General features: G+C 49.1%; 13 protein-coding genes across 13 annotated transcripts; 5 read left to right on the top strand and 8 right to left on the bottom strand.

Moving 5' to 3' along the window:
- Nucleotides 1–10: 10 nt before the first annotated feature.
- Nucleotides 11–2,080, bottom strand: N7537_004501 (rDNA-binding RNA polymerase I transcriptional factor; the record flags this gene model as incomplete). The annotated part of the gene is made up of 1 exon (XM_056895558.1): nt 11–2,080. The coding sequence occupies one exon, from the start codon at nt 2,078–2,080 to the stop codon at nt 11–13; it is 2,070 nt and encodes a 689-aa protein (XP_056755306.1).
- An 874-nt stretch (nt 2,081–2,954) lies between these two features.
- Nucleotides 2,955–3,719, bottom strand: N7537_004502 (uncharacterized protein; the record flags this gene model as incomplete). Its single annotated transcript, XM_056895559.1, has 1 exon — nt 2,955–3,719. One exon carries the CDS (start codon nt 3,717–3,719, stop codon nt 2,955–2,957), a length of 765 nt encoding a protein of 254 aa, XP_056755307.1.
- A 1,649-nt stretch (nt 3,720–5,368) lies between these two features.
- On the bottom strand, nt 5,369–5,902 carry N7537_004503 (uncharacterized protein; the record flags this gene model as incomplete). The annotated part of the gene is made up of 1 exon (XM_056895560.1): nt 5,369–5,902. The coding sequence occupies one exon, from the start codon at nt 5,900–5,902 to the stop codon at nt 5,369–5,371; it is 534 nt and encodes a 177-aa protein (XP_056755308.1).
- Nucleotides 5,903–7,091: 1,189 nt separating this feature from the next.
- N7537_004504 (aldo/keto reductase) lies at nt 7,092–8,262 on the bottom strand (the record flags this gene model as incomplete). The annotated part of the gene is made up of 3 exons (XM_056895561.1): nt 7,092–7,592; nt 7,654–8,161; nt 8,231–8,262. The coding sequence occupies 3 exons, from the start codon at nt 8,260–8,262 to the stop codon at nt 7,092–7,094; spliced, it is 1,041 nt and encodes a 346-aa protein (XP_056755309.1).
- Nucleotides 8,263–10,468: 2,206 nt separating this feature from the next.
- Nucleotides 10,469–12,370, top strand: N7537_004505 (uncharacterized protein; the record flags this gene model as incomplete). Its single annotated transcript, XM_056895562.1, has 7 exons — nt 10,469–10,758; nt 10,796–10,804; nt 10,853–11,040; nt 11,091–11,175; nt 11,225–11,735; nt 11,792–12,194; nt 12,246–12,370. 7 exons carry the CDS (start codon nt 10,469–10,471, stop codon nt 12,368–12,370), a joined length of 1,611 nt encoding a protein of 536 aa, XP_056755310.1.
- A 222-nt stretch (nt 12,371–12,592) lies between these two features.
- N7537_004506 (CeGAL family transcription factor) lies at nt 12,593–14,728 on the top strand (the record flags this gene model as incomplete). Its single annotated transcript, XM_056895563.1, has 1 exon — nt 12,593–14,728. One exon carries the CDS (start codon nt 12,593–12,595, stop codon nt 14,726–14,728), a length of 2,136 nt encoding a protein of 711 aa, XP_056755311.1.
- Nucleotides 14,729–14,812: 84 nt separating this feature from the next.
- On the bottom strand, nt 14,813–15,751 carry N7537_004507 (uncharacterized protein; the record flags this gene model as incomplete). The annotated part of the gene is made up of 1 exon (XM_056895564.1): nt 14,813–15,751. One exon carries the CDS (start codon nt 15,749–15,751, stop codon nt 14,813–14,815), a length of 939 nt encoding a protein of 312 aa, XP_056755312.1.
- A 474-nt stretch (nt 15,752–16,225) lies between these two features.
- Nucleotides 16,226–17,428, top strand: N7537_004508 (putative tartrate dehydrogenase; the record flags this gene model as incomplete). The annotated part of the gene is made up of 3 exons (XM_056895565.1): nt 16,226–16,484; nt 16,537–17,027; nt 17,087–17,428. The coding sequence occupies 3 exons, from the start codon at nt 16,226–16,228 to the stop codon at nt 17,426–17,428; spliced, it is 1,092 nt and encodes a 363-aa protein (XP_056755313.1).
- Nucleotides 17,429–17,677: 249 nt separating this feature from the next.
- N7537_004509 (tyrosyl-DNA phosphodiesterase 1) lies at nt 17,678–19,612 on the top strand (the record flags this gene model as incomplete). The annotated part of the gene is made up of 4 exons (XM_056895566.1): nt 17,678–18,094; nt 18,202–18,314; nt 18,381–18,777; nt 18,839–19,612. The coding sequence occupies 4 exons, from the start codon at nt 17,678–17,680 to the stop codon at nt 19,610–19,612; spliced, it is 1,701 nt and encodes a 566-aa protein (XP_056755314.1).
- Nucleotides 19,613–19,909: 297 nt separating this feature from the next.
- Nucleotides 19,910–20,460, bottom strand: N7537_004510 (acyl-CoA-binding domain-containing protein; the record flags this gene model as incomplete). Its single annotated transcript, XM_056895567.1, has 2 exons — nt 19,910–20,029; nt 20,137–20,460. 2 exons carry the CDS (start codon nt 20,458–20,460, stop codon nt 19,910–19,912), a joined length of 444 nt encoding a protein of 147 aa, XP_056755315.1.
- A 403-nt stretch (nt 20,461–20,863) lies between these two features.
- N7537_004511 (putative U-box domain protein) lies at nt 20,864–21,902 on the bottom strand (the record flags this gene model as incomplete). The annotated part of the gene is made up of 3 exons (XM_056895568.1): nt 20,864–21,097; nt 21,165–21,702; nt 21,820–21,902. The coding sequence occupies 3 exons, from the start codon at nt 21,900–21,902 to the stop codon at nt 20,864–20,866; spliced, it is 855 nt and encodes a 284-aa protein (XP_056755316.1).
- Nucleotides 21,903–22,576: 674 nt separating this feature from the next.
- Nucleotides 22,577–23,056, bottom strand: N7537_004512 (RpiB/LacA/LacB family sugar-phosphate isomerase; the record flags this gene model as incomplete). The annotated part of the gene is made up of 1 exon (XM_056895569.1): nt 22,577–23,056. One exon carries the CDS (start codon nt 23,054–23,056, stop codon nt 22,577–22,579), a length of 480 nt encoding a protein of 159 aa, XP_056755317.1.
- Nucleotides 23,057–24,765: 1,709 nt separating this feature from the next.
- Nucleotides 24,766–25,611, top strand: N7537_004513 (triose-phosphate isomerase; the record flags this gene model as incomplete). Its single annotated transcript, XM_056895570.1, has 1 exon — nt 24,766–25,611. One exon carries the CDS (start codon nt 24,766–24,768, stop codon nt 25,609–25,611), a length of 846 nt encoding a protein of 281 aa, XP_056755318.1.
- Between the last annotated feature and the right edge of the window lie 294 nt (nt 25,612–25,905).

The following is a 25,905-nucleotide window of genomic DNA, read 5'->3' on the forward strand; positions in this document are numbered from 1 at the left end:
CGTGTCTAATTTACTCCTCATCAGTCTCGGTGACATCGTCGCCAGATTCATCATCGGAGTCGTCAGCTTCGCTGTCTGACTCGTTTGCGTCGTCGAGACCTGGAATACCGCGCCACTCGACGTAGTCGCCTTCCAGCCAGCGACGGCTGCGGGGAAGTTGGTAGGGGTCGAAGGGGAAGTATGCGTCCAGTTGATAGCCGATGTTATCACCAGCACGGATCTCACGGCCGACGTGGCTGAAGCGAGGGTCTGAGAGATTGGAAAGGTTCCTGAAGGCAGTCACGCGAATGCGCTTGTTGGTCTCAAGGAGAGGATATACGTATAGGAATTGGAAGTGGTGGGCGATACGGGCAAACTCGGCGACGATGGCCGGGGAGCACACCTTGAGCGGATTCAGTCGCGAATAGATGCATTTGTGAAGGAATTCTTTGATGTTGGGAGAAAATGTGATCTGGCCCGGCTCAAGCTCATCCACCTGGTCCGGAGTATCACCATCAATGGCAGCGGTTGTCAGATCCCGCCACCGGAAACAGAAGATGTACAGAAGTGCTTGTGCGGTGGAGTAGAAAGGTCCATAACGACGGAGATCGGGACCGCGGCAGCTGTCCTCATAATCTATACGTAGGCTGTTGAGGTGTGTGAGGAGGAGGTCGAAGACGTCGCGAACCACTTCTCCGGAGATATGGGCACCACGTGCAACAAAGCTGGCCAGGTATGCGGCTGCTGACTGGCGCAGGATGCCAGGCTGCAGCTTGTTGAAGATAAGCTGCACGAATGTGGACGCGAAGCGATCAACGAGCACAGGCGAGGCCTGGGAGAAATGGAACAAGAGGAACTGCGAGTGACGGGATCGGTATGTAGGAAGGATAATCGTTTGGAAGTGGCTGAGGAGCAGATCCAACGCATTCTCCTGATCATCTAGGGTGCCCGAGGTGAACGGGGGCGAAAAGTATTCAAAGAGGATATCAATCATGCCATCCACTTTGAGAATGTTGTCCTTGATTTTCTTGGCCCCCTTGGTGTCATCATCTTCGGATTCCTCGCTGGTAACCGAGGCATCATCATCTTCCTCATCGTCAACCTCATCCAGAATTTCTTCACCGACCTCCTCTTCAAAGTCCTCCATATCAACCTGGATTTCAACGTCGACCTTGACAAGCTTTTCGGTGATAAGAGCCAGGATGTCGGACTGCAGCTCTGGGGTGTACGTAATGATTTGGATGAGATTGCGGGTGTAGGCTATGCTCGCGCTAGCTGAATCTGAGTCGAAGGGGAACTGTGTGGACAAAATTGGAGAGAGTGACCCACTGCCGGCTGGGATGAGCCGTAGCACATGGCGCATTGCCATATGGACTCGAGTATGCATTTCAGACGGTGACACAACGGCGTAACCAGGGAGTCGACCGAGTCCTCGAGGGATGGACCCGAGGTTGGTGGCTAGCATCTTCAAGACAGGACCGAGGAAGGTACCCTGTGCGGCGGCAAGGTTGCCCAGGAACCGGATGTACAGCTTCACGTAGGATTCGTCCCGACCGAGCCACTCGCTGTTGATGATGGCATGGACCAACCCGCTGCAGGAGCGGTCCAAGGAGGCGACATGCGAGATCAGACCAAGAAGGTGGTTCCGCAAAGATGCGTGTGTTGGTGATTCATATGCAAGCAGGCTGTCATCGTCCTGCTTCGTTGGATCGGCAGAAAACATTCCCTTGATTCGGTCGTAGCCTTCGCTTTCTGACATCGTGACATGTCGGTGGATAGCCGCGCGAACCTCCTCCCGAACGAGTGCCAGGCTCTTTTCCGACGATGCAATATCATGTATCTTCACATCTTGATCAAACTGCACACGGGGTCGCTTCTTGTTGGGAGGAACGGCTTCCGTCGCGTCATCTGCCTGGGACGAGGATGGGGAAGGGGGGAGGTCCATTTCGCTCATCTTGCGTTTCGAGCCGGCGACCACGGGAGGGGCTTTCGAGGTTTTGAGTATCGGGACTGGGGAAGATCCTGGAAGCATTTTGGATCGAGATATCGTGGGTGTGGGCGGTAGCGCCGGTTTGCGTGAAGTCGTGGCAAGGGAGACCATGGCCGAAAGTGAGGAAGAAGGGATGTAGGACAGGTTCTAGGCAGAAGCCAGTGTCGACATTTGCTTCTCTGCACTCTGGCAAAAATCAAATCCCGTTGACTTTGGATTCAATGTCGGAGCTTATCGAAGACGGGTCCAAGCACACGACACTTTGCACGTCGAGATCTTGGGGCTTATGCTACAGATTGGAATAGGAGGAAAGGGCAACAGGTCTGTCTGCATCCGTGGAAGTCCAGTTGCTTGAGATAGATAAAATCGGATGCAGACAGAATTGTCAAGTTGCTGAATCCAAAGCAAAGCAAAGCGAAATTTTTCCTTCTTTTCCTTCGGTCACTTGTGGAGCCCAGCGGAGCACCCGTGACCGTGTCGGTGAGCCCTACGCTATGCCTAATTAGGAAATATTGACTTATGTCATCGTGTGCTCAATGTCTGAATTACGTCCTATTGTTTTTCAACTTTGAAAGCTCTTTTGAACATGTCTGTTGGAATATGTTTGAGACCCCAGAATGAAATATCAATGAGACTCCCAAAAGGTCCCCTGACAGACCCCAAAATCCTCACAAGACTGTAAACTTCATGAAAGGGTCGTATGAAGCAGTTGGCCCCAAATGAAAAATAAATGAATGACGATAAAAGGAGACCGTCTATTACGGGAAGAAGAGAGTAAAATAGCAGCTATGAATTCAACAATTGGGATTGAGCGCGGGAAAAGGTCCTCCCATGGTATCGTGTAAAACAAGGGGCAATAGTCATAAAAGAAAGAATAATAGTTGGTCGTCATAACGGGTCAAGCGAGGAATATCCAGTCCTTGCAAGTCCGCAATCTCGTGTCGTTGATCGCCCCGGATCAACCGGGGTGGGGGCAGCGATTATGTTAGAGCCAAGATGTGGTCATAGGTCCACGTGTGTCCTCGAAAATGCTCCCGTACAGTTCTTCAACTTCCGCAAGATAATCTTCGACAGAGAACTTCTTGAGCCCCTTGGCATAGAGAATCCGCTCTTCATCATCGAGCATATTGAAGCCCCCAAATTCCTCCACGACCTCGTTCACCTGCTCTAGCTCTTTGCCGAATGGATGCGGCTCAGCCTGGAAGAATTCCTGCGATGCACGAATGGCCGGTGTGCTGCGCGCCGCGTTCAGCGGAGGCGGGGACATCCTAGAGACCGAACGCTTGTGAGCGAGCTCCTGGTGCGACCGCTTGGTGTGGGACAGAGCCCGCTTGGGCACCAGCGGAGCATCTGCAGCTGACGAAGACGTGGAGGAACGCGGGTGGCTTGTCACGGTGGCCGTGCGCTTCGGAAAATACGACGTCAATGGGTTTGGGTCAACGGGAGAGCTCTCGTAAGGAGAGACGTCGGGCGATGACATCGAAGACGCGTAGCTTTGCGGGGAGAAGGCAGCGTCGGAGTCGTCACGCGATCCTAGTGATGAGCCAGATGAAGAGCTGATATGATTGATATCGGGAGCGTCGTAGGCTAGCATGTTCGTCGTGGACAAAAGCTGGACCGGTCTAGAGATGTTGCTGCGCTTTATACTTGCCGAGTTGAGTCGCACATGTCCTTCGCCACGATAGGGCATGGGTGCGGACACTTCTGGGCGCTTATTGCGCCGGGTGAATGCTCTTGTGAGGGTCGACATGGCGGATTCGGAGATTTGGTCAAGTCCAAAATATGATAACGGTGCGTTTTGACACGGTCGGGAATTGATTTATAACTCTACACATGCAATGTGTGAGATTTTGTATTTTTTTTTTTGTATTTCTTTTTTTGGTATCTGGTCGCGCTTTGCGATCGGATCCGTAATTGAGTCTCGCGTGGTAAGCCGATCGCAGAAAGAATGTAAGATCAAATGGAATGTCCAGTATCAGATTGATCGATTGATAGATTGATCGTAGGTTGTGTTTCGAATTTCAAATTCTATTGCAAAGATGCAAAAATGAATGTCGAGTCCTCTTTTTGATTTTGCGCAGCAAAATGGAGAGGGGAATAACAGTCTCTTGTGTCAAGGAATGATGCACAGGTCAAGAATAAAATAGAAGAATAAAAAGGAGTCCAGGATCTCAGATCACTTTGTATCTAGGACAAAAAGAACAGAATAATAAGGAGAGAATGAAGGGACAAAGGCACACACAATCCCAAGGAGGTTGAAGAAAGAGAGAAGGGGGGGGTTCCTCCTTACGGGATTTGGGCGCTACACCAGCGTTTTCAGGTTGACCAGTAGCAGGACACCCCAAAGGATGTGGATGGAGCCCAACAGGAATTCACTTTAGGGTCTGGCTAGTTATCAGGGCCCAGTGTTCTCATAGAATGGTTCATCCAAACTTTTGTTATTTGCCTCTTTCTACGGTATTTCTACGGTATATGAACTACGCCTATTTAGTCGCATCTAGAATCTGGAAGGGGTACTGATCCGTATCCCCGAGTTGATTCCAGCCCTCCTCTAGGGTCATCTTCCAGGGTGTCGGATATGTGCCTGGGTATGGAGGGGTCATCGGGTAAACATGTACGTGTGTTCGACGTGTCCTATCTGCGCTGTCATTCCATATCAAACACCCTTGAAGTCTGCAGGTTCATGTGAATACCATCCCTCGTACAAAGTGACCTGTACAGCGTGATGCGATAATGTCCCGAGAAATAATATAATCGAAACGGATGCAGGTCCGGGCTCTTAGTCGGAAGGCACGGGCGTTTCACCAACCACTTGTATCCATTCTACGCTCAAAGTAGCCCGTGCCTGTGACCCGTTTGGCTCAAATTCAGCCAAGTAGAGGACCCAATCAGAGGGTTCAACTGGATGAACTCAGGTCAAGGGGTCTTGTTGCGGGCGCCTGCTGATCGAGTTCGGAGCGGTTAGAGAACTTCCAGATCACTGAGATGGTGTGTGGTGCTCGCTATCTGAGTGGACTGGGATTTTCGGTGGAGTATTGGTGTTTAAAGTCTTAAAAGCCTTCATCTTTGACTCCACCATGAAAATTGTGTGGGGTGGGGTGAAACCCGCTAGGGTCCAGCAAGATGATGTTGTCTGCCATGTACTCCGGATAATTGTACTATACTGTAAATCGTTCCTCGATGCTGAATTTGAACTTGGCTTTGATTCTACAACAAAGCTATTCTGATGTTTTGATCCTTTGAAAACAAGGTTCCAGAAAACACGTGGTGGGGGGATTACAAAAATGATAGCCTCAGGCATCAAGGCTCCCTGACTTAGCCTGTTACAGATAAGGAACCCAGGCTCCAAGATGTGCGACTTCCATATTATTGCGTTATGCGTGTTTAGAACACATCACTTCAAAAGTAAAGACTCGGGTTATTGTGTGACAGCTCCTCAGCTTTGCTCGACCCCGTCTCCACCCCAGCTCTTGCATCCGAAACACCCACAGCATCCTCGCCAGTTCTTCCATCTCGGGAACTATCTACAGACGGCAGGGGTTCGGGTTCCACCGCGACCTGGTGTCTAAAATAAACCGGCGAAACCAACACTCCAGGGTGGGGCTGACGAGAATCGTATGAACTCCCCGAACTTGTCCTATTGTCCCTGGGTGGCCATGCATATGAGACCACTCCAGAATGAGGCTTATCTCCCAAAGTCTGCTGTTCATCGTGAGTAGGAGTGATAGGAATCGCGTAGCTACGTCCCAATGTATCCGAAACCGCCTCACTTGGTCGCTCAATGGTAAACCGGCCGGACATGACTGTCAGCCAGCGCTCCATATCGGGCCATTCTCGAAGGGGCAGCTGAGACCACTCTTCCATGCGAGCTGCCTTGTTTTTGGGGCTAGTATCCGTCTTTGCCGGGGTTTGTACTGCTGTTGGTTGTCCCATTGAACGAATGGTCATCAAAGCCCCGTAAAGAGCTGACTCGGTCTCTGCCAGCCTCTCTTCCAATTGGTTCAAGTATCCCAACGGTAAGCCTCTGGGCCAATGAGTTAGTTGGTTTCCCGCGGGTACCTGTGGGCGCTGAGTACTTGCCTTTTAGCACTCTCGGGGTAGATGCATTTCGATGCTTCCCCGGCGCATTGGGAACAGAACGGACTTAACAAAATAAAATGCAAATAATTAGAAACGAGGCCAGCTATCGAATTAAACGGTGAGAACGTTTTTGGTCTTACAGTTTGCGGTCACACTATCCAGTTAGCACTTGTCCTGCTGTTACAAAAGAATAACATACTTTGCATTTGCGTTGTCTGCATAGCTCACAGGAAATCGGATTCAAGTTCTCTTCTGATGATATCTCGAGTCAGGCGATCTACACTTTTTTATGTGGGGTAATGTATTCTGGTCACACCTGACATGGTGACACCAGGTGCCTTCCGCTTCGATCGTAATTGCGCCATTTGTTGATTATGGGGTTATACAATGCAGAATGCAGTGCAATCCCCGAAGATATGGAAGATATCAGGCTACCAAAGTCATATGCATATAGGTAGGTGATGCTAGTTTATGAAAGCTTCGGACTAAGAAACCTCCGGCTATAATTGGCAGGCACGTGATGCTCGCTATATTTATCTGGAGACAACTATCCTCGCCACTCTTTATGCCTTATTCAAGATGATAGTTCGATAATAATTGTTGCAAGTCACGAAGTCAATAAAAAGATGCAATTTCTATCGAAAACACCTATATTAAGCAGAAACAAAGTTTTTCCAGGCTTTCTCGAAATGAAATCGGAATTGATACTGGGCATCCAAGTAAGGACCTACTCTGCTAATCGTAAAATCGTCAAACACTTAGGCAAACGCTCCGAATATTTTGTAAGTGACGTTTACTGTGCCGGATATCTACTTGCTGGTATTGGCAATAGATACAAGGGGTAATACTCGTAATATTATAGTAACATCTCATTAACTACTCTTTAATTTACCCTGCAAGCTTTACCATGCTGTCTTATGACCTCACCGACCCCAGATAGAGTGGACATACTCGCAAGTAATTTGGGCGGTGCGGGAGCAGGGCAGGTGGGGGAATATGTTTTCCACCCTGAATGTACCTTGCACTGATAGAACTGCGACATCTAGAAGGACATAGCTTGTTTTGGGACATATGGCTCCTCCAGGTATTGGACCTCCGCTTCCGTCAATGACACTTTCACAGCATCCACAGCCTGGTCGATCCTATCCACTGAATCCAAACCCAAGATCGGTGCTGCCCCGCGCTTGGATAAGACCCAAGCAGTCGCCACTTGCGCCATGCTAACTCCCTTTTTAGCTGCCACTTCTTGTACACGGCTTACAATAAGCTTGGCAGCCTGATCCTCCCCGTTGCGGAATAGTAACTTCAGAAAAACATCTTGTTCTTCGCGCTTATCGGAGCGGTCCGTCCAGGCATGAGCCAAAACACCGGCCGCAAGAGGCGACCAAGGCAATAGTCCAACACCGGTGGCGTGGCAGTAAGGAAACATTTCCCGCTCCTCCTCCCGGTAAAGGAGATTGTAGAATCCTTGCATTGAAATAAACTTGTGCCAGCCATTTTTCTCGGCAATGTTCTGGAGCATCTGGAATTCCCATGCAGCCATCTGGAGTACCCGTCTTGTCAGTTCCGATACCGTCTGTCAGAGAATGGAACGAAAAACATACCGAGCTTGCACCAATATATCGCACTTTGCCGCTCTCGACCACATCATTCAGCGCTTTCATGATTTCCTCCATTGGTGTGTCCCGGTCCAAGCGATGAATCTGGAGAACATCGATATACGTGCCTAAACGTTCAACGCTGCGCTCGACAGCATCAAAGATGTGTTTCCTGGAGAGACCAACGAGGTTGACATTATCGCCATCATTGACTCCAAAAGTGGCTGCATCCAACGGCCCGCGTGATTCATCGACACGGTGGAAACATTTGGACATGATCACCACGCGAGATCGCGGGATGTTGTACTTCTTCAATGCCTTGCCGAGAATCTCTTCGGAAACACCATTCGAGTACGTGTCTGCAACGTCCCAAGTGTTGATACCGCGATCATATGCATGCTTGATGAGAGGGAGGGCTTCCGCCTCCGCCGTCAACCAGGGCTGCCAGGCGGTGTCACCATAAGTCATACAACCGAGGACGATTTGCGAAATTTTCAGGCCAGAATTACCTAGTCTTCAAAAGGGTGAGTTGTTGTATAGCTCGATAGGAGTATGAATGATCTGAGAAATACACAGGACATACCTGACATAACCGACTTTGCTGTTAGATGCCATTGTGCGTTCAAATTGAGTGAGATGAGAGGTAGCCTGAACGATGCGACAGACTTCGGGAGAATATCACGGCATATTTATAACACAAACTGGATCGCCTGGAGGTAGAGAACACCGGAAATAAGAAGCTGAAGTCCAGTTCCTGTCAGCAATACGTCATCGTCACATTTCTGATATAATCGTTTCCTCCGTATTCTTGCACCGATCTTTTTTATGGTGAGAGAGTGGAAAGGTTGACATATGTTGTAGGTAAAATCCACCCCCTTTCCCGCGCTAATGCTGCAGCTGTCAGCACGATATCCACCCGGTGGGGAATTCCGATGTAGACTACTTGAGTTTATTGGTGGAATTATGTGGGGCATTGGAAGAACTCATGGACTACCCAAACTTAAAAGAAACTGACCAATGACACCAAGCAAATACGAAACTCACGTCCGGACGATGACGTGCACTATCCGTGGACGGTTAACCTACAGGGCTGTTTTTTAAGATTTCTACCGCCTTCGGTTCGTTGCCTCTCTTCCCAGGCTCCGCCTAGAACCACTATTGCTGCAGGTGTCATCGTCCTCAAACCTTGTCTTCTCCTCATCCCCAGCCCATTACTATCTCTATTTGGCCAGCTGAAATCGTGATGGATTCAACAGGGACCCCCCAGTCCTATTTCACGGCACATCCACTTTTCTTAAAGCCGGTAGAAAACCGCATTGCTGTTTGGCCCTCAGATGATTGGACCCGCATTACAGACCCGAAAGAACGAAGAAAGCTACAAAATCGGTTTAATCAGAGAGCCCGGCGTAAGTCCATCCACTCTATATCAATAAAAAGCCTTTGGTTTCTGGTTGTAACCCATTCCATCGATAGGGCGGCGCCAACGAACCGTCAACGCACACTCGTACAGCTTGGAACATCTAGGGGACCCACAGATAACCTATACCCCTACCAATCTCGATGACTTGAAATCCATCAACGGCCTTCAGATTCTTGGTCCGAATTCTGGACCCTCGATATGCACTATACGCCGTGTAGAAATGCTCATTTATGCCGAATATACCGCTAGATCGCCACGCACAGAGCTGCTTTTAGGCCTGACCCAATTGAATTTCCTGAGGGCGTTAATCACCAATATGAATGTTTTGCATTTATCACCGGCCCAGATGGATGACGAAGCTTTATCTCCGTTTAACCTTGTCGGCCCAAGGTACCCTGTATATCAAGACTCCACGTTGCCTTCGGCCTTGCAGCCAACTACCCTCCAACGCACAATCCCGCACCACCCCTGGCTTGACCTTCTGCCTATCCCAAAAATGCGGGACCGCCTGATATTAGCAGGAAACTCATTTGATGAAGTTCAACTTTGTCATGATCTGTGCGGGTATTGCAACTCAGGAACAGGGCAGACTGGAATGATCGTCTGGAAAGATCCGTGGGATCCCGCAGGCTGGGAGGTAACGGAAACGTTTCTGAGAATATGGGGCTGGGCCGTTCAAGGCAGCTGGGACTTGTTACAGTCTACAAATTACTGGCGAATGAAGCGTGGGGAAAAGCCTTTGTTCCTTCTACCTCCGGAAGCTGAAAGATCAACTTAATTCAGATAGTTCATTTTCTTGGATTATTACTGCTGCGGAATGTTTGCAAAAAAAAAAAACAAAAGAAAAGAAAAAGAAAAAGAGTCCATGAGCCAAGTAATTTGTAAAGAACTCACGCTGACGTTCAAATCATTTTTAATCTATAATATTCAGACTCCACACGGTTCCCAGAGATGTCGAAATAGTATGTGGATAACCATACGGAGTATAAATCTGACCATATGACTTGACAAGTGATGTCTTGGCAAATCAAGATTTAATATACAATATACATTGTAGTTATTATGTTCATATATCAAATGACAAATAACTCTTCATCTGCAGGTACACGGGAAGATCATCAGGTTAAACTTCCGCATTAGTCGCCAATTGTCCGTGTGACGCCCCTCTCCTAACCTTGCTTTTCAGCTCCTGCATATTGCCAATGAACCAACCCCCTCCCCGCCGGATCGCCTAATTAAAGTCACGATCGGTGATCCCATCGCGACCAGGTGAACGCCGAAGTGAAAATCCGGAACCCCTGGCAATATAGATGGTCCCATTGTGACATACGCGAACATTATATGTCTTTGTGCTTCCGCAGCCTTGGCCCTTTCCCCTCCCTCTCGTTAATAATTTGAAAGATGAAGGCGGGTTGGAATCCAATTGGATCTGCGATCTTGCTGGTTATATGCCTCCCTGCGGTCTGGGGACAGCAATGTTTAGATCATCCAGAGATGCACATCGGGAGCTCTGTAAAGACTAGCAGTGGGCTGGTTGAGGGGCACGCTGCACCTCGTAGGCCTGCAGTCTCTGAGTACCTGGGTATCCCCTATGCTTCGCCGCCAATTGGAGATCTTCGATTCGCGGCTCCAGTAGCTTATAATTCCAATGGCACCATTCAGGCAACTGCCTATGTGAGATCTCTCCCTGCGTTCTGTGGTGTATGTGGCTAATCGTATCACTAACAGAGCCCGTGCGTATATTATACCCTTACTATAATGATCCAGGTATCTGACCGTAATTAGTGATTGCCCTGCAAATGCTGGCTCGGTTCCAAAATACCCTGGTTTTACTCCACAGGCTCCCAAGATTGTCAAGTCGTTTACCCAGGCTCTGGGTACTTCCCAGAGTGAAGACTGCCTCTTCTTGAATGTATGGACCCGTCCCACGGTCTCCAAGTTAAAGCCAGTCCTGTTATGGTTCCATGGTGGTCGTATGTTTATCTCGACTCTTTTGTTCCCAAAAAATTGACATTTCTTGAAGGATTCACCGGAGGCGGCGCCAACAATCCATACTATGATGGACAAGCCTTGGCGGATGAGCATGAGGTGGTGGTGGTGACTATTAAGTCAGTACTCCCCATCCTGCATTTACAAGTCGTTACTAATTAATACCAGCTACCGATTGAATATCCTTGGTTTCTCCGGTGCACCCAATCTTCCTCAAAATGTCGGTCTGCTGGATCAACGTATGGCAGTGGAATGGGCCCATCGCAATATCGCCGCGTTTGGTGGAGATCCAAAGCGCATCTCAATCTTTGGTCAGTCTGCTGGTGGCTCTGCCGTTGACTATTATTCACAGGCTTGGGTAGACGAACCCCTTGTTGCCGGTTTCATCTCACACTTTGGGACATCACTCAGCTTTGTGCCCAACACTGCTGAAGAGTCCGCCGCTTACTTTTACACTGCTTCAAAGCTTCTCGGTTGTGGAGACCAAACCAATGACCCCAAAGAAGTTGTCAAGTGTGTTCGCCAGAAGCCGTACACCGACGTCGTCAAGGCTGGCGGCAAGGTCCCGCCAGCACCTTCACCAGCCACTCCACAAGCAGTGTTCCATCCGACAGTGGACGGAGTTACCGTGTTTGGCAACTACACCGAGAGATCTGCTGCAGGCAGATTCTCACGTCTGGTGAGTAAAAATCATATAGTTGAGCCTATCTTCAGAAAGATGCTAACATATCGCAGCCATATTTGATTAACAGCAATCATTACGAACCTGGGTACTACCGCATCAGTGCCTTTAACGCAAATATCTCCCTCAGTGATAAGGCATGGCAAAGTTTCAATGATGCGGCTTTCACTTGCCCTAGCGGTGCATCCGCCAGATATCGAGTTCACAACGGCGTTCCGGTCTGGCAGTCCCACTACTTCGGCGACTGGGACAACCTACGCCTGTATCCTAATAGTGGAAGCTACCACGGCGCCGACCTACCTATGGTGTTCGGAACTGGAGATCAGGTCAGTGGAATCCCAAACAGTGACCGAGAGAATGAATTTGCCCGGTACATGGCTTCTGCCTGGGTCGCATTTGCAAGCGATCCTCAAGAGGGCTTGACGAAGTTCGGATGGCCCCGATACAATCCTAATGGTAAGTTTCCAATCAATTTTTCCAACATACATATGTCTAACTATCCAACAGAGAAAACACTGGTTGGACTTGCCTACAAGGATGGCTACAATAGCCAGTTGCTTCGGCCTGAGGATGTCGAGCAGGGATGTGCTGCTTTGAAGGGGGATAGCACTCCCGGAAAGGGTGCATTTTAGAGAACCTTGGAAGTGTGAGACTTGTAGAAGTAAAAAATGATGTATATCCATGAAAAGATGTTTATATATTCGGTATAAAAACATTCTTTGGATTTTATAGATCTGGTGATGGGCCAGGGCACGCGCCTGCTGCTGACGTAATAGAGCCGGATTTCCTCCCAAGGAAACTTAACTTCGAATATCTCGGTTTCAAAAAATGTGATACATAAAATCACTGCGATAATGGCTTCGGCTTCACCTGCCAGCATCCGGTTCGAGGAGAATGAGTCTGAATGGCCGTATTCTTCTCGTGCAACCAAGAGACACAAGCGCACCTCCGTCGCGGGTACATTAGGACCCTCGCCTCGCGAGATTGGATTTATGAGAGAGTCTCAAAATGATGGATCTGCGAGCTTCCTCGGAAGTTCAAGTGGAATCCATTTTATCCGTCATGTTTACAATGCCTTCGCACGTCGTTCAGCACTCTTGGACCAAACACGAGCCCGTGACAGAACCTCGGTGCCAGGGGAAGACGACCGGCTACAGCAAAATTCAGGAAGCATTCAAAGCTCGGATGAGCTGTGGGCGAGGGAGGAATTGAACTATACACCAAGTATCTCATTTGCTTTCGACGATCTTGTTCAGTGGACACGCAGCTATTTCGAGAATTGGCATCCAATCTTCCCATGCCTCCACGCCCCGACAGTCTTGAAAACTATAGAGACAGTCGGTCAAAAAGGGATGGAGTCGGTCAGCCGATTAGAACTCATGATTCTTCGCTCTATTGTGTCCATTTCTCTCGGTGATTATCGACAGAGAACGTCGGCTGGATCGAAGCTCAATCCCGTTCCTTCGGTCTTAGTCTTTCGATCCATTCAACATGTGATGCAAGATGTGCAAAGCCTCCTTGAAGAGCCAACTAGTTTGCCACTGCTACAAGCAGCATTTACCGCTCAACTTGCACTCGCTTCTCTTTTGCGCCTGAATGCCGCCTCGCGGGTAGGGGGTGTCATCACCCGCACTGCATTCCACCTCGGGTTGCATCGTTGCCCAAGACGCTTTTCTTGCTTTAGCGGTGAAGAAGCTGATATTCGTTGTCGGTTATTCTGGTCAATATATTCACTTGAAAGATATCTTTCTCAGGCTCTTGGGATCCCGCTCTCTATTCGAGACGACGACATCGACGTGTGCTACCCTGATGCCGAGAGACATCCTTCAACAGTCAAGTCCCCCAATGATCACAGATTGCGCTTACTGTGTCATCTTGCAAGATTTGCACGGATTCGAGGTTTGATTGTTGAACTTCGTAATAAGTCCATTCTCCACAGTCACGCCAGCCAGGTTGAAGCGGCTCATGTTACTGGAGAACTAGCGCAATGGTGGAATGAAGTTTATGATGATGTCAACCCCATTTATGAGCCCTTAGAAGCTGGTCTAGAGCAAGAACCGATCTTGCAACCATACCACCGACTACTCTTGATGATCCTGAGACACGAAGCTATCATCTCGCTCAATCGACCTCTTTTGGCCTCTGAAAAGCCCAGTGCGGATTACAAGAACGCTTTGCAGACTTGTATTGGATCTTCTCGATCTATACTTGCTGCATTGAGAAAGCACATGTCCTCCGAACCGAAATCTCCGCTTTCCTGGCCATGCTTTACCTGGTCAACTTGGATGGCCTGCCTCATTCTAATGTATGCTGCGTGGGAAGAGGAATTTCCCGCGCCCACTGCTCTCAAATATGCGAGAATGGGGATTGTCATTTTGGAAAACCTATCATTACGCGGTAGCAGCTGGCCAGAGACCTGCATCGAGGCGATCAAAGGCATGGAATCTGCTTTCGAGACACAGACATCCAGTGGCCAGCAAGCCAAGACAACTGCCACATTTAACGGCGTCGGTAAATTAACTCAACCCCATGCCCAAGCTACACCATCGATGGATAAACGGATATCACAAATACTGCCTGTTCAAGGTGGAAATAATGAGATTGGTGATACAGGGCTCACACCAATCCGACCTCAAGTTTCAGCGCCGAATGGATATCCTGGTCGTCCAGTCTCCATTGGAATTCACCAGTTTCAATCACCAATTCGCTCTTCCCCCCAAGGCCTTGCCCCCGCAGAAAACTTCGACTCTGCCGTCTTTTCACCGTCTGACAACATCGGTAACTTCGCTGAAGCGCTAGACCCTGCTGAGAACCATCTTAGTGGACAGTCTTCAGCTGGTCTCATTTTCGGTAACATGGCTGACGGAAACCCTGCTTTTAATCCGAGTTTTGCCGGTCAAGACTCTTTGCCATTTTCATCACCTATGCTCATGAACGATTTATGGAGTGTAGCCGATGGCCCATGGATGATTCACAATAACTTCTTGTGATTTCCGATACATAATTTATAAAACGTATATTGTAATAACCAAGATCTGCACGAGAGATGTTCCCAACGCTTCCAATGTAGCTCACTAGTACAAATCAATATCAACTACTGTCCTATCCTGATCTAAAACAACTCGCAACTGGCCCTTATTATTGGCATTGGGTGCGCTCAACCCAAAAAATCCCCGTCTCAACTGGTCAAGATACAGTTCATAAGCTGGCATGTACCTCTTCACGAATTGGACAACCTGTTCATCCGTCATACTCTCGTTCGTCCGCGCGCGGAGAGCATGCTCCTGCTGCATCCGCCACCGATAAACATTTACCAGATCATCGGTATCCAAATGAACAAGAAAATCCAAGTGTTGCGGTCCCATGAAAAGATCGCAGTAACCGCGCAGCTGCGTGTTCACATCCAGCAAGTGTTCAACCGCATGATCTCTCAGTGTTTTCGTTGGATATTCCAATTCAGTATGCTTCTGTAAGCCTTCCTCCCATCGTTGTCGAACAGCCGTTTCCTGCAGTGGCTGGAATCCAATGCACCAGCCTTCAAAAACAACAACGTCAATTGCTGTTCCAGCTGGGACATGGTCCCAGCTCTCTTTGGGTGTCCTCCCGCCCTCGCCGTTGAACTTGCTCTTATCAAATGACGGGATAAGGATCTCCGAGCCGGCGCTTAAGCTTTCGAAGAAAGAGCGCGCAAGGGCCATGTCATGTGTTCCCGGCTGGCCTCGTGTTTGGACCAGTTTGTTAGATGGATTGGCCGTGCGAAGTTGGACAAGATCGTCGTGGTCAAGGTACAAGTCATCGAGTGACAAGTTTATTGTGTTGAAGCCGTGGCTTTGTCTTAGCTCTTTCACAATTGCATCGGTCCATGTTGATTTCCCGCTGCCTTGGAGGCCTGTCAAGCCTAGGATAAAGGGTCGTAGGGTTGTTGAGGCTGGCAACTGACATTGAATGTGGCGTTCAATATGGGGTAGAACATGGTTCAAGACGTTGTGCACTGCTTCATGGGAGACTGGCATTGTCGTCTGGTGTTTCTTTTGCAATTTCGATTTCAATTGCGGATTGGATTGATATTGGTTGGAAGCATCGAAGCTGGAGGGAATACACACTAATTCAACTTTAAACCTCGCAGTATTGATAAACTGGTGAACAGTTCCCAATGTTTACTACCTTAATTTACAATAATAATCCTTGGGATCCAGAAGCCGCTTCTCAACCGAGTTGTATGGAAGTCAGCGTTGTTCGCCACGAGGACATGTCTTTCTCCGAGTGGGGCGCTCTATATACCAAAATCCGGACATTCGAATCTCCGTTTGCACCCCGCGATAATTATAGTCGAATGAGCTCGCGATGAGGGGTTATGGGATAGGTTTATGGGAAGATTACAGGTGGAGACTAAAATCTAAGAATTTAAATCCAATTTCCTTTAAAGGCATCGTCTTCTGCTATCTCCCACCTTACTCACTCCGGACAAGAACTCTATCGCAATCATCATGTCTGCTCCAGTCGCTACCCAAAAGACCTATAGTATCGCCTCCATTCCAGCCGATGGAATTGGCCCAGAGGTCATCAATGCTGGTATCACCGCTCTGAACGCCCTGACCGATACCCTCAAAACTTTCAAGTTGGAGTTCAAGAACTATGATTGGAGCTCCGATACCTACAAGAAGACCGGCAAATACATTCCCGATGGTGGACTCGAGGAGCTCAAGAAGCACGACGCGATTTTCTTCGGTGCCGTCGGCGCTCCTGGTAGGCATATATAACCAATGCCTTAAAAACATGATACTAAACACGAGAACAGATGTTCCCGATCATATTTCCCTGTGGGGTCTGAGACTTGCCATCTGCCAGCCGTTCCAGCAGTACGCGAACGTGCGCCCAACACGTGTGTTCCGCGGCACCGAGTCCCCGCTGCGCAAGTGCGGGCCCAATGACCTTGACTGGGTCATCATCCGTGAGAACAGCGAGGGAGAGTATGCGGGTCAGGGTGGTCGTTCCCACGCAGGAAAGCCGTGGGAAGTCGCGACTGAAGTTTCTATCTTCTCCCGTCATGGTGTGGAGAGGATTATGCGATTCGCCTTTGAGACTGCTCAGAAGCGGCCCCGCAAGCTGTTGACTGTGGTTACTAAGAGTAATGCACAGCGTAACGGTATGGTTCTCTGGGATGAAGTGGCTAAGCTTGTTGCTGTTGATTTCCCCGATGTCACTGTGGATAAGATGCTTGTTGATGCCATGACTACCCGCATGGTTCTGAAGCCCGAGAGTCTGGATACTATCGTTGCTACTAACTTGGTGAGTTCCGAAATGAGAAATGATGAATAAATAGAATATGTGGACTGACGATCAACTAGCACGCTGATATTCTCTCTGATCTTGCTGCCTCTCTGGCTGGATCCATTGGTATCGCACCTACCTCTAACCTCGACCCTACAAGGGAGTACCCCAGTATGTTTGAGCCCATTCACGGCTCTGCTTTTGATATCACTGGCATGGGTATCTCCAACCCCGTGGCTACTTTCTGGACGGCTGCGGAGATGCTTGCTTGGCTCGGCGAGGAGGAGGCTTCTAAGCAGCTCTTGGTCTGTGTCGAGAATGTTTGTGAGCAGGGAGTTCTGACCCGTGACTTGGGTGGTGACGCCACGACAAAGCAGGTCACCGATGCAGTTGTGGCGGAGATCAAGAAGCTTGCTTAAGTTGTGTTCAGAGCAGATGAGGAATGAAATTGTATAAATTGAACAGAAATTTAAAAAATTGAGACCAAAAGCAGAAGGTTATGTTCCTGTAAAATGTATTTTTTGTATAACAGAACAGTGTACTTTTCTGTGTATAACCTTCGATATATATCGCTCGATCAATACTCGAGTCTCTCGTGATCGCCCATCTCGACCGCCTTTCAACCTCCATCAACCCTCAACAACCAACTACTCTCACAGAAATATTAGATGGAGCGCCCCTCCAAAAGAGCGAGAATCTTATTAGATTCCAGTGATAGCTCAGCGACTACACCTCTCACGTCTTTACACAGGGCCATTAGCCCACCATTGCCGCGAGGCTGCCCTGGACTGACTGATGGTAAATTGACTTCTGGCTCGGGGAGCACTGCTCGCCCTGCCCAATTGATCAATTCGCCAGTACAACTCTCACACATTCGAGATTTACCGGATGGTAATAATGTCGACGCTCTCCGACTACGCGACATTCTTGGGGATCCTATGATCCGCGAATGCTGGCAGTTTAACTACCTCTTTGATGTCGATTTTCTTATGTCACAGTTTGACGAAGATGTCCGTGGTCTTGTGCAAGTAAAGATCGTGCATGGATCGTGGCGAAAGGAGGATACGAATCGGATTCGAATTGAGGTAATTTTTCACTGACAAGACTTTTTCCATTGGGTTGATTTCATCTGTTTGACTCATCTCATCACTTATCAAGAGTTCGAAGTAGCGTGATACTAATCTGCTACTAGGAAGCCTGTTCGCAATATGCTAATGTTGAGCCCATTGTGGCCTACATGCCGGAGCCTTTCGGGACACATCATTCCAAGATGATGATTCTTCTTCGGCATGATGATCTAGCTCAGTAAGATTATTCCCGACATTAATGATCCCTATAGCTCGACACAGATCTGACTGAATAATCAAACAGGGTTATCATCCACACAGCAAACATGATCCATATGGATTGGACCAACATGACACAAGCCGTCTGGCGCTCTCCACTGCTTCCCCTGCAGAAGGCAAACCCGGCAGGTTCTCAAACAGACGCCAAACTTGGCTCGGGCGCACGGTTCAAAAGAGACATTCTCGCTTATCTGAAAGCGTATGGACCTAAAAAGACTGGCCCGCTAGTCCAGCAACTGGATAGCTATGACTTCAGCTCTATTCGCGCTGCCCTCATTGCCAGCGTCCCGTCCAAACAACACGCCAGTGACTCCAGCTCAGAAGAAGGTACACTATGGGGCTGGCCGGCTCTGAAAGACTTGATGCGCCAAATACCCATCCACCAGAAGAACAAAGGCAAGAAACCACACATAGTAATCCAGGTACGTATCTCGAAACAACCCACCACGCTGTCACAAATAACAAACCACCAACAAATCCAAGATCTCATCGGTAGCAACCCTCGGCCAAACAAACAAATGGCTCAAAGACGTCTTCTTCAAAGCCCTCACCCCCACCAAGACCACACAACCATCAACCTACTCAATAATCTTCCCAACCCCAGACGAGATCCGCCGCTCCTTAAACGGCTACAACTCCGGCGGCTCAATCCACATGAAAACCCAAAGTGCAGCTCAACAGAAGCAAATCCAATATATGCGTCCGCATCTCTGTCAATGGGCGGGCGACTCGCTCCCCCCAGGCCAATGCATCGACCTATCCGAAGACAATCCCCCAAAGCGCGAAGCAGGCCGTGCCCGTGCAGCACCACATATCAAGACTTACATCCGCTTCGCGGACTCGGATATGAAGACTATTGACTGGGCAATGGTGTCGTCGGCGAATCTGTCCACGCAGGCGTGGGGCGCGGCGACGAATGCCAGTGGCGAGGTGCGCATTTGTAGCTGGGAGATTGGGGTTGTTGTTTGGCCAGATCTTTTTCGAGATGAGGATTGTGGCGATGCTAAATCTCCATCTGCACGTGGATCTGAATCCCGAGCGGAAAGGGAATCCCGTGCGCCGGACGCGCTGATGGTTCCTTGCTTTAAGCGGGATCGCCCTGCTGTGACCGAGGAAGCCGAGACGGCTTCTGTGGTCGTCGCGTTCCGGATGCCTTATGATCTTCCGTTGACGCCGTATGGTGCGGGCGATGAGCCATGGTGCGCGACTGCTTCGCATACTCTGCCGGACTGGCAGGGCCAGAGCTGGATTGTTTGAGTCTGCTGTCTTTGCATTTAGTGTATTGGCTATATCTGGTGGTTTTTCGTCTCAGCAGTTCACGCGTGAGTCGCGTTGTTATTTCAGTATATATTATATAGGATTGTCAGGTACGCGAGTATTGGGCCATGGAAAGTAGCATGCATTTGTCTTCGTTTATTCATCCCGAGAATTTTGAGACGATACGATTATCTCTTCTCTTTAGATAACCGTCTTTCCAAAATCTCACCCGACAATATATCCCTTTCGATAGATCGCGAGTTCATTCTCCAAGACCAGTTCTCCCAATTATATCATCTATTCGTCGCGGGTGCCGTACTTGGCAATGAAGGTGTTGACGTGGCCGATGTAGAGCTGGTGGGCCTTAGCGGGGCTGTAGTCCTTGACCTTCTCCCAGGCACCGTAGAGTTGCTTCTTCTGTATTGTTGCAAAGAATGAATGGTCAGCTACCGGTCTTCTTCCAAACGAACGTGCTATAGTCCGGAGCTTTCCCGAGCTCGCAATGAATGTAATATTGAACGTACCTGGATATCGAACATGCCGGGCTTCTCCATAACATCACCCTTGCCAACCTTGAAGTAGATGTAGAGGTCCTTCTTTTCCAAAAGACCGGGGGCGGTCTTCAGCATCATAACAGCCTTCGCGGCGAACTCGAAAGCCTTGCGGAGGGTCTCGGCCTCGGTGGCATCATCGAGTTTCTCGAACTCGCCCTGCTCGGCGACCTTCTCGAAGATGTCCTTCAGAGCTGCAATGTCGATGCCGGCGGCGGCTTCTTGGACCTCGGGAGTGAACTTCTCTTTCTTCTGAGCAGCCTCCAGGACGGTGAGGAAGGGGGTGATGTCGGACATTTTGAATTTGAGGATGTTTTGTTATTGAATATGAGGAGAGGTAAAAGTCAAGAGCTGAGAATTTATATGGTTGGGATGTTGGAGATGGTTGAGGGCGGGGTCAGCCGGCATAGGTGGGGGTCGCTGACACACTCGCCAGTTGATTCTGAGCCACGAGGATTGTATAAAAAGGTACGTTAGTTATAGGTATACAGGTTATGTATTTAGCAAGATAGCTTTAGAGTAAACCCAAATTGTCTTAACATATTCAGTTCTTAATTCAAAAAGATCATATTATTTCAAGAACCACGCCAACAGATGTATGTCCACATGCAACCGCTGTGGAAATCACTCGCTATGCACCAGAAAAAGACACGAGAAGTAAATTCCGGGGGCAATCTACAAATTCCAAGAGAGAGCGCGATCACCAGTCCACGGCCCATCCATTGTTCTTAAGGAATTCCTCACAAGCAGCCTTGAGAGCATAATTGTTCCGCAGGTCATGGACACTGATAGGAGCCCGAGTCAAAGGATCGACGCCCGACTTCTCAACATACTTAGTGATGCCCAATCGATCGAAACTGGCCCCAGACGGTGTAATAACCGGATCATGCATGATCTCAAATGTGATACCATCAATGAGATAGTCAGGAACAACCTAGAATCAACGTCCAGTCAATAAACAACCCACCACCCCAAAACAAGTTGGAAAAAAAAAAACATACCCTTTCCTGAACCTCCCCCTTAGAAGCAACTCGAAACGCCTCCCTCAAGTTCCTAATCTTAGTCTCGGCATCCTCGCGCAACGCCTTCTGATCCTCCCCATACCCAATCTCCCCAATCTCCCCGCGCTCCAATTGACCCTGCAATTCCGCCAGCGCACGCGTCACATCGGCGTCAACGAGCGCCTCCACAGAACCGAGAGTCTCATTCAGCTCGCGCACGCGAGACGTCTCGCGCGCAGCCCAGAGCTGCTGTTTCGCGCGAAGGACTATCTGCGACAGGTTCACCGATTGGGCATTTTTCGCTGCGAGACTCTGTTTGTACGCGTCGGACGCGACGTCGTGTGCTTCCTGTGGGCGCTGGAGGGCCAGGAGGGCTTGGGCGAGGTAGTAGTGGCTCTTTAGGGCGGCGGGGTTCTTAAGGCCGTAGATTTCGATTGCGGCGCGGGCGTCATGTTCGACGTCGGCCCATTTGGCCAGGTGGATTCGGGTTACCGCGCGGTTTGTGAAGAAGGTCGCATCTTTCGGGTTCTTTTGGATTCTATTTAATGGGGGAAGTTGTTAGTTTGGGGATATTTGAATGATGAGGTTTGCGACTTTTGAGTTGAGGAGTGAACTGCGGGCGGATAGCTCGGAGGCGTCGGATGTGATAGCTTACGCTTGGGAGTAAAAGTCTTCAGCACCACTGTAGTCACCAGATTTGTAGAGCTCATTGCCCTTGGCTTTGAGTTCTTGCGCCATGGTCTATGTGTGAGTGAGGCCGTTGGTTTCTCGTGCTGATCTGTTCCCCAATGTGGGGCGGTCCACCATATAAAGTCAAGAGTGATAGGAGTGGATATTGCAGTAGTTCATGAAAACTGGTTTAAGGGCATTTGATCTGCAATTACTGCGTCAGTTATGTCAGTTATGTTAGTACTTTTGTGGATATCTTTGTGAGTTCAAATAAATCGCATGAACCAACTCCTCAGGTACATATGGAAACTCATAGAATCCCTGCGGAAGTTCTGAGTCAGCTCAATTGGTGCACTGCACAGTCCCAGAGGGTATAGCTACTCTTCTACAGAATTTGTTCGGCATGGATTGGACTGTAGTTATTTCATTCACTATATACATATCTATGTAACCTTCTAATCCAAAATCTGGGAGCGGAAGTAACATTTGGTTCGTGGTATCATGCGCTGTGAGAAACTAAGAAAGACATAACAATCGTGCAGACAAGTCGATAAAACTTGACAAGTCATGCTCTGTCAGGGAAGGCAAGGATGGCGACAATACCAGGGGGATTCTCAAGACGTCTCATGTGTTTCGGGTGTCAAGCGAGAAGGCAAGGATGAATATCAAGAAGATTCTCAAGGCATCCAAGTGTTACGGACGGCAAATGAGACATGACGAGACGAAGAACAAAGACAAGAGTTCTAGGCAGCAGTGCGGAATTGGATCTCATAGTCCGTAATAGCCTGGACCTTGGCAGCAGAAGCAGACTTGGGGTCGAAGCGGTAGTTGAGCCAGTCTGTAGCGAGCTTCTTGGCCAATTCGACACCGATCACACGCTGACCCATGCACAGAACCTGAGCATCGTTGCTCAGGATGGAGCGCTCAACGGAGAAGGGGTCATGGGCAGTCACAGCTCGGATACCGGGGACCTTGTTTGCGGCGATGGCAACACCCAGACCAGTGCCGCAAATGAAGAGGCCACGATCAGCCTTGCCATCCTTGATGAGCTTGGCACCCTCGACAGCAGGGTGAGGATAGGCAGTCTTATCGGAGGATGAGTTGACACCGACATCGATGATCTCGGCGACAAGAGGGTTCTTCTCGAGAGTGGCCTTGATGGCATCCTTGTATGGGACACCGGCCTCGTCACAGGCCATGACAATGCGGAAGGGAGTAGACATGATGGGAGGTATGGATACGAGGATGAAGAATGTACAAATAATAGTATGAATTGAATCGAGTAGATAATAAAGATAGAGAGAGAGATTGGTTTGATGTTTGATACAGAAAAAGAAATCCTGATTTGAGAGTACACAAAGGGGGTCTTTATATCTTTTTACTCCTTCCCCTCTCTGTCCTTTATAGCCGTGCAACCAAACCTAGGTTCAGCCAATCCTTGCATTTGATGGAATCATCTACAGCCGTTCTCCACTGGGAAACTGGAATGGCCTGGTTCCCTTGATATTACGCGTATTTCCAGCGTCCGGGGTGGCATCATAGCACCCAACGATGGGTTATGAGTGGTCAGCGCCAGAAGGAGGTTAAACCGAGGTCGGATACTTTAGGAGCCTTGTTTTGGACCATACATGCATCTTACCTCGTATTACACGGGATGTTTCATTAAACCTCGCCGGCGCTGCCTTGGACCACGCCCCTCAGGCTTCATATTCTGCCACACTCAAGCCATCGATGTCAGTGGTGAACACAACTTACAAGATAAGACGGGGCAAGACGGGCAAGACGGCTGTGGCTTTTTACACGGACGTGGCTGTTCAACTTTCCTCTTAAATATTGGTGCCTCGAGGCCAAGGATCGGGGAGTCTTGGTTTCATCTTTTTTTTTTCCCGACGGGAGGATTGGTTTCGGTGGCTTAAGGCCTGGGCACCTCGTATATTGAGGAATACATGGCTATGGCCCCAGCCGCATGTCACCGGGAAAGACAGGATTTGTCGCAATTGACCTCATAACCGGGAACTAAGTTTCTAAACCGGGAACCAAGTTCAATGCCATTCTAAAAAACCCGGCAGGATAGATAATAGAACCCCGGGGATATTCATAACATGTGAATTGCCTCATAACTTAATTTTTCAAATTTCCCAAACTTCCCAAACTTCCCAAAGATCGAATGGAATCGAAGTACAAAGTACGTCCCTAAACCCCATACTTGCAAGGTTGCGTACTCCACTTTCCCACTGTCTCACCCCACCGTCTCCAATGTTGTTGGCTGTCAACTTAGTCCGGTCCTCCGGGTTGTACTATTGTAACAATATACTCCAGATTTTCCTTTGGATCTGCACTATAGAATATTGTACATAGTCCTAATCATACTATAATACATACGAATATAATAGACACAGAAGATAACACATTAGAATATACGGGATGTACGCGAAAGGCCAAAGCGTAATACAGTATCGGAATACATACATAGTTCCACTCTACTATATCCGGGGTACTTGATACTACTTGATGCTACATTGGCTTGGCCTATTATAGACTTATCAACATTCATTGGACTGCGGCATTGAGTACTCCGAATGATTACTTTTGCTAAACCCTGTCTGGGCCGATGTGACATCACATATATAGGCGGCACTATAGACTTGTATACCCCTCTCATACCATTCCATTGTACACTAAGCCTGATGGGACAATCGGAACGTCTAGCGCAGAAATGCCGCTAATGCAGCGCATTGACAGGGAATTACCTTCATTGTCGAACTTGGATCCCTTCGCTTTCACTTTCCAACCTTTTCCGAGATTCCCCAATCATATATCCACCGGGAACGCTAAGCACAACCCCCCTACCTAAGACCACACTAGACCTAGACAAAACACACACCTTCCACAACACCCATCGCCTATCGCCCATCACCCATCACCCATCACCATGGCGTCCTACCCAATCCTCCCGGAAAAGCTCCTTCTCATCTCCTTAAAGATGTACTTCACCCCAGACCGCACACTCACCTACCTCCGCGACCTCCTCAACCCAACCAACGAGATCGTCCACCCCGCAAATAAAGACAAACTCCTCCTAGCTCTAATCCCCGACTTCCTAACAATCTGGCCCTGCGCCCAAATACTCAAAGAATATGAAACCAATCTAGCCACCACCGGAACTCCCAATTCCGCACCCCCCTTCCTCCTCGGCGCACAAGACTGTTTCTGGGAATCCCAAGGCGCATACACAGGCGAAGTCTCCCCAGCCTCAATCCGCGCACTAGGCTGCTCAATCGTCGAACTAGGCCACGCCGAGCGCCGCGCCATCTTTAACGAAACAGACGACCAAACCGCCCGAAAAGCAGCCGCAACATGCGCACAGCGTATGGTCCCACTCGTCTGTATCGGCGAGGTGACGGCTCCCGGCCCAATCGCCTCCGAAGCCGTCGGCCAGGCTGTGACGGAGTGCGCGGTGCTGGTGCGCGCAGTCCTGGCTGCTATCCCCGATGACGCGCCCGTTATCTTCGCGTATGAGCCGGTTTGGGCTATTGGCCAACCGAAGCCGGCGGGTGTTGATCACGTTGCTGCTGTTGTGCAGGGTATTCGTGCCGTTATTGGTCCCCGGTCTGGGACGGCGCGGGTCTTGTATGGGGGTAGTGCGGGGCCTGGTCTTTGGGGGACTGGTGGGCTTGGTCGCGCGGTTGATGGGATGTTTTTGGGCAGGTTTGCGCATCTGATTGAGGGTGTGCGGGAGGTTGTTCGTGAAGTGGAGGAGACGCTGGCTCTGGTGTGATGATGCGTATTGGTTGTGTTGGATGATGGCTTTGTATGCCACATGCACATACACTAGTACGCATCTCAGGTATTGTCCTTGATTCGACACCTTGACACCTTGACACCTTGACACTCTATAACTATGTGTCTACAATTATACAGGTATATGGTATGGTGTTTCGCACTATACGGTTCCTCGTCATTGTTATACGGAATAATACATAACACGACTTAAACAGAAAAGGACAAAAAGACAGATCTAGACACAAAGTCCTGGGATAAAAACAGAAAAGTGGGAATGGTCATCTCACCC

Source organism: Penicillium hordei (assembly GCF_028827395.1).
Source record: "Penicillium hordei strain IBT 12815 chromosome Unknown utg000002l_segment0_segment0, whole genome shotgun sequence".
Classification (NCBI taxonomy): Eukaryota; Fungi; Ascomycota; class Eurotiomycetes; order Eurotiales; family Aspergillaceae; genus Penicillium; species Penicillium hordei.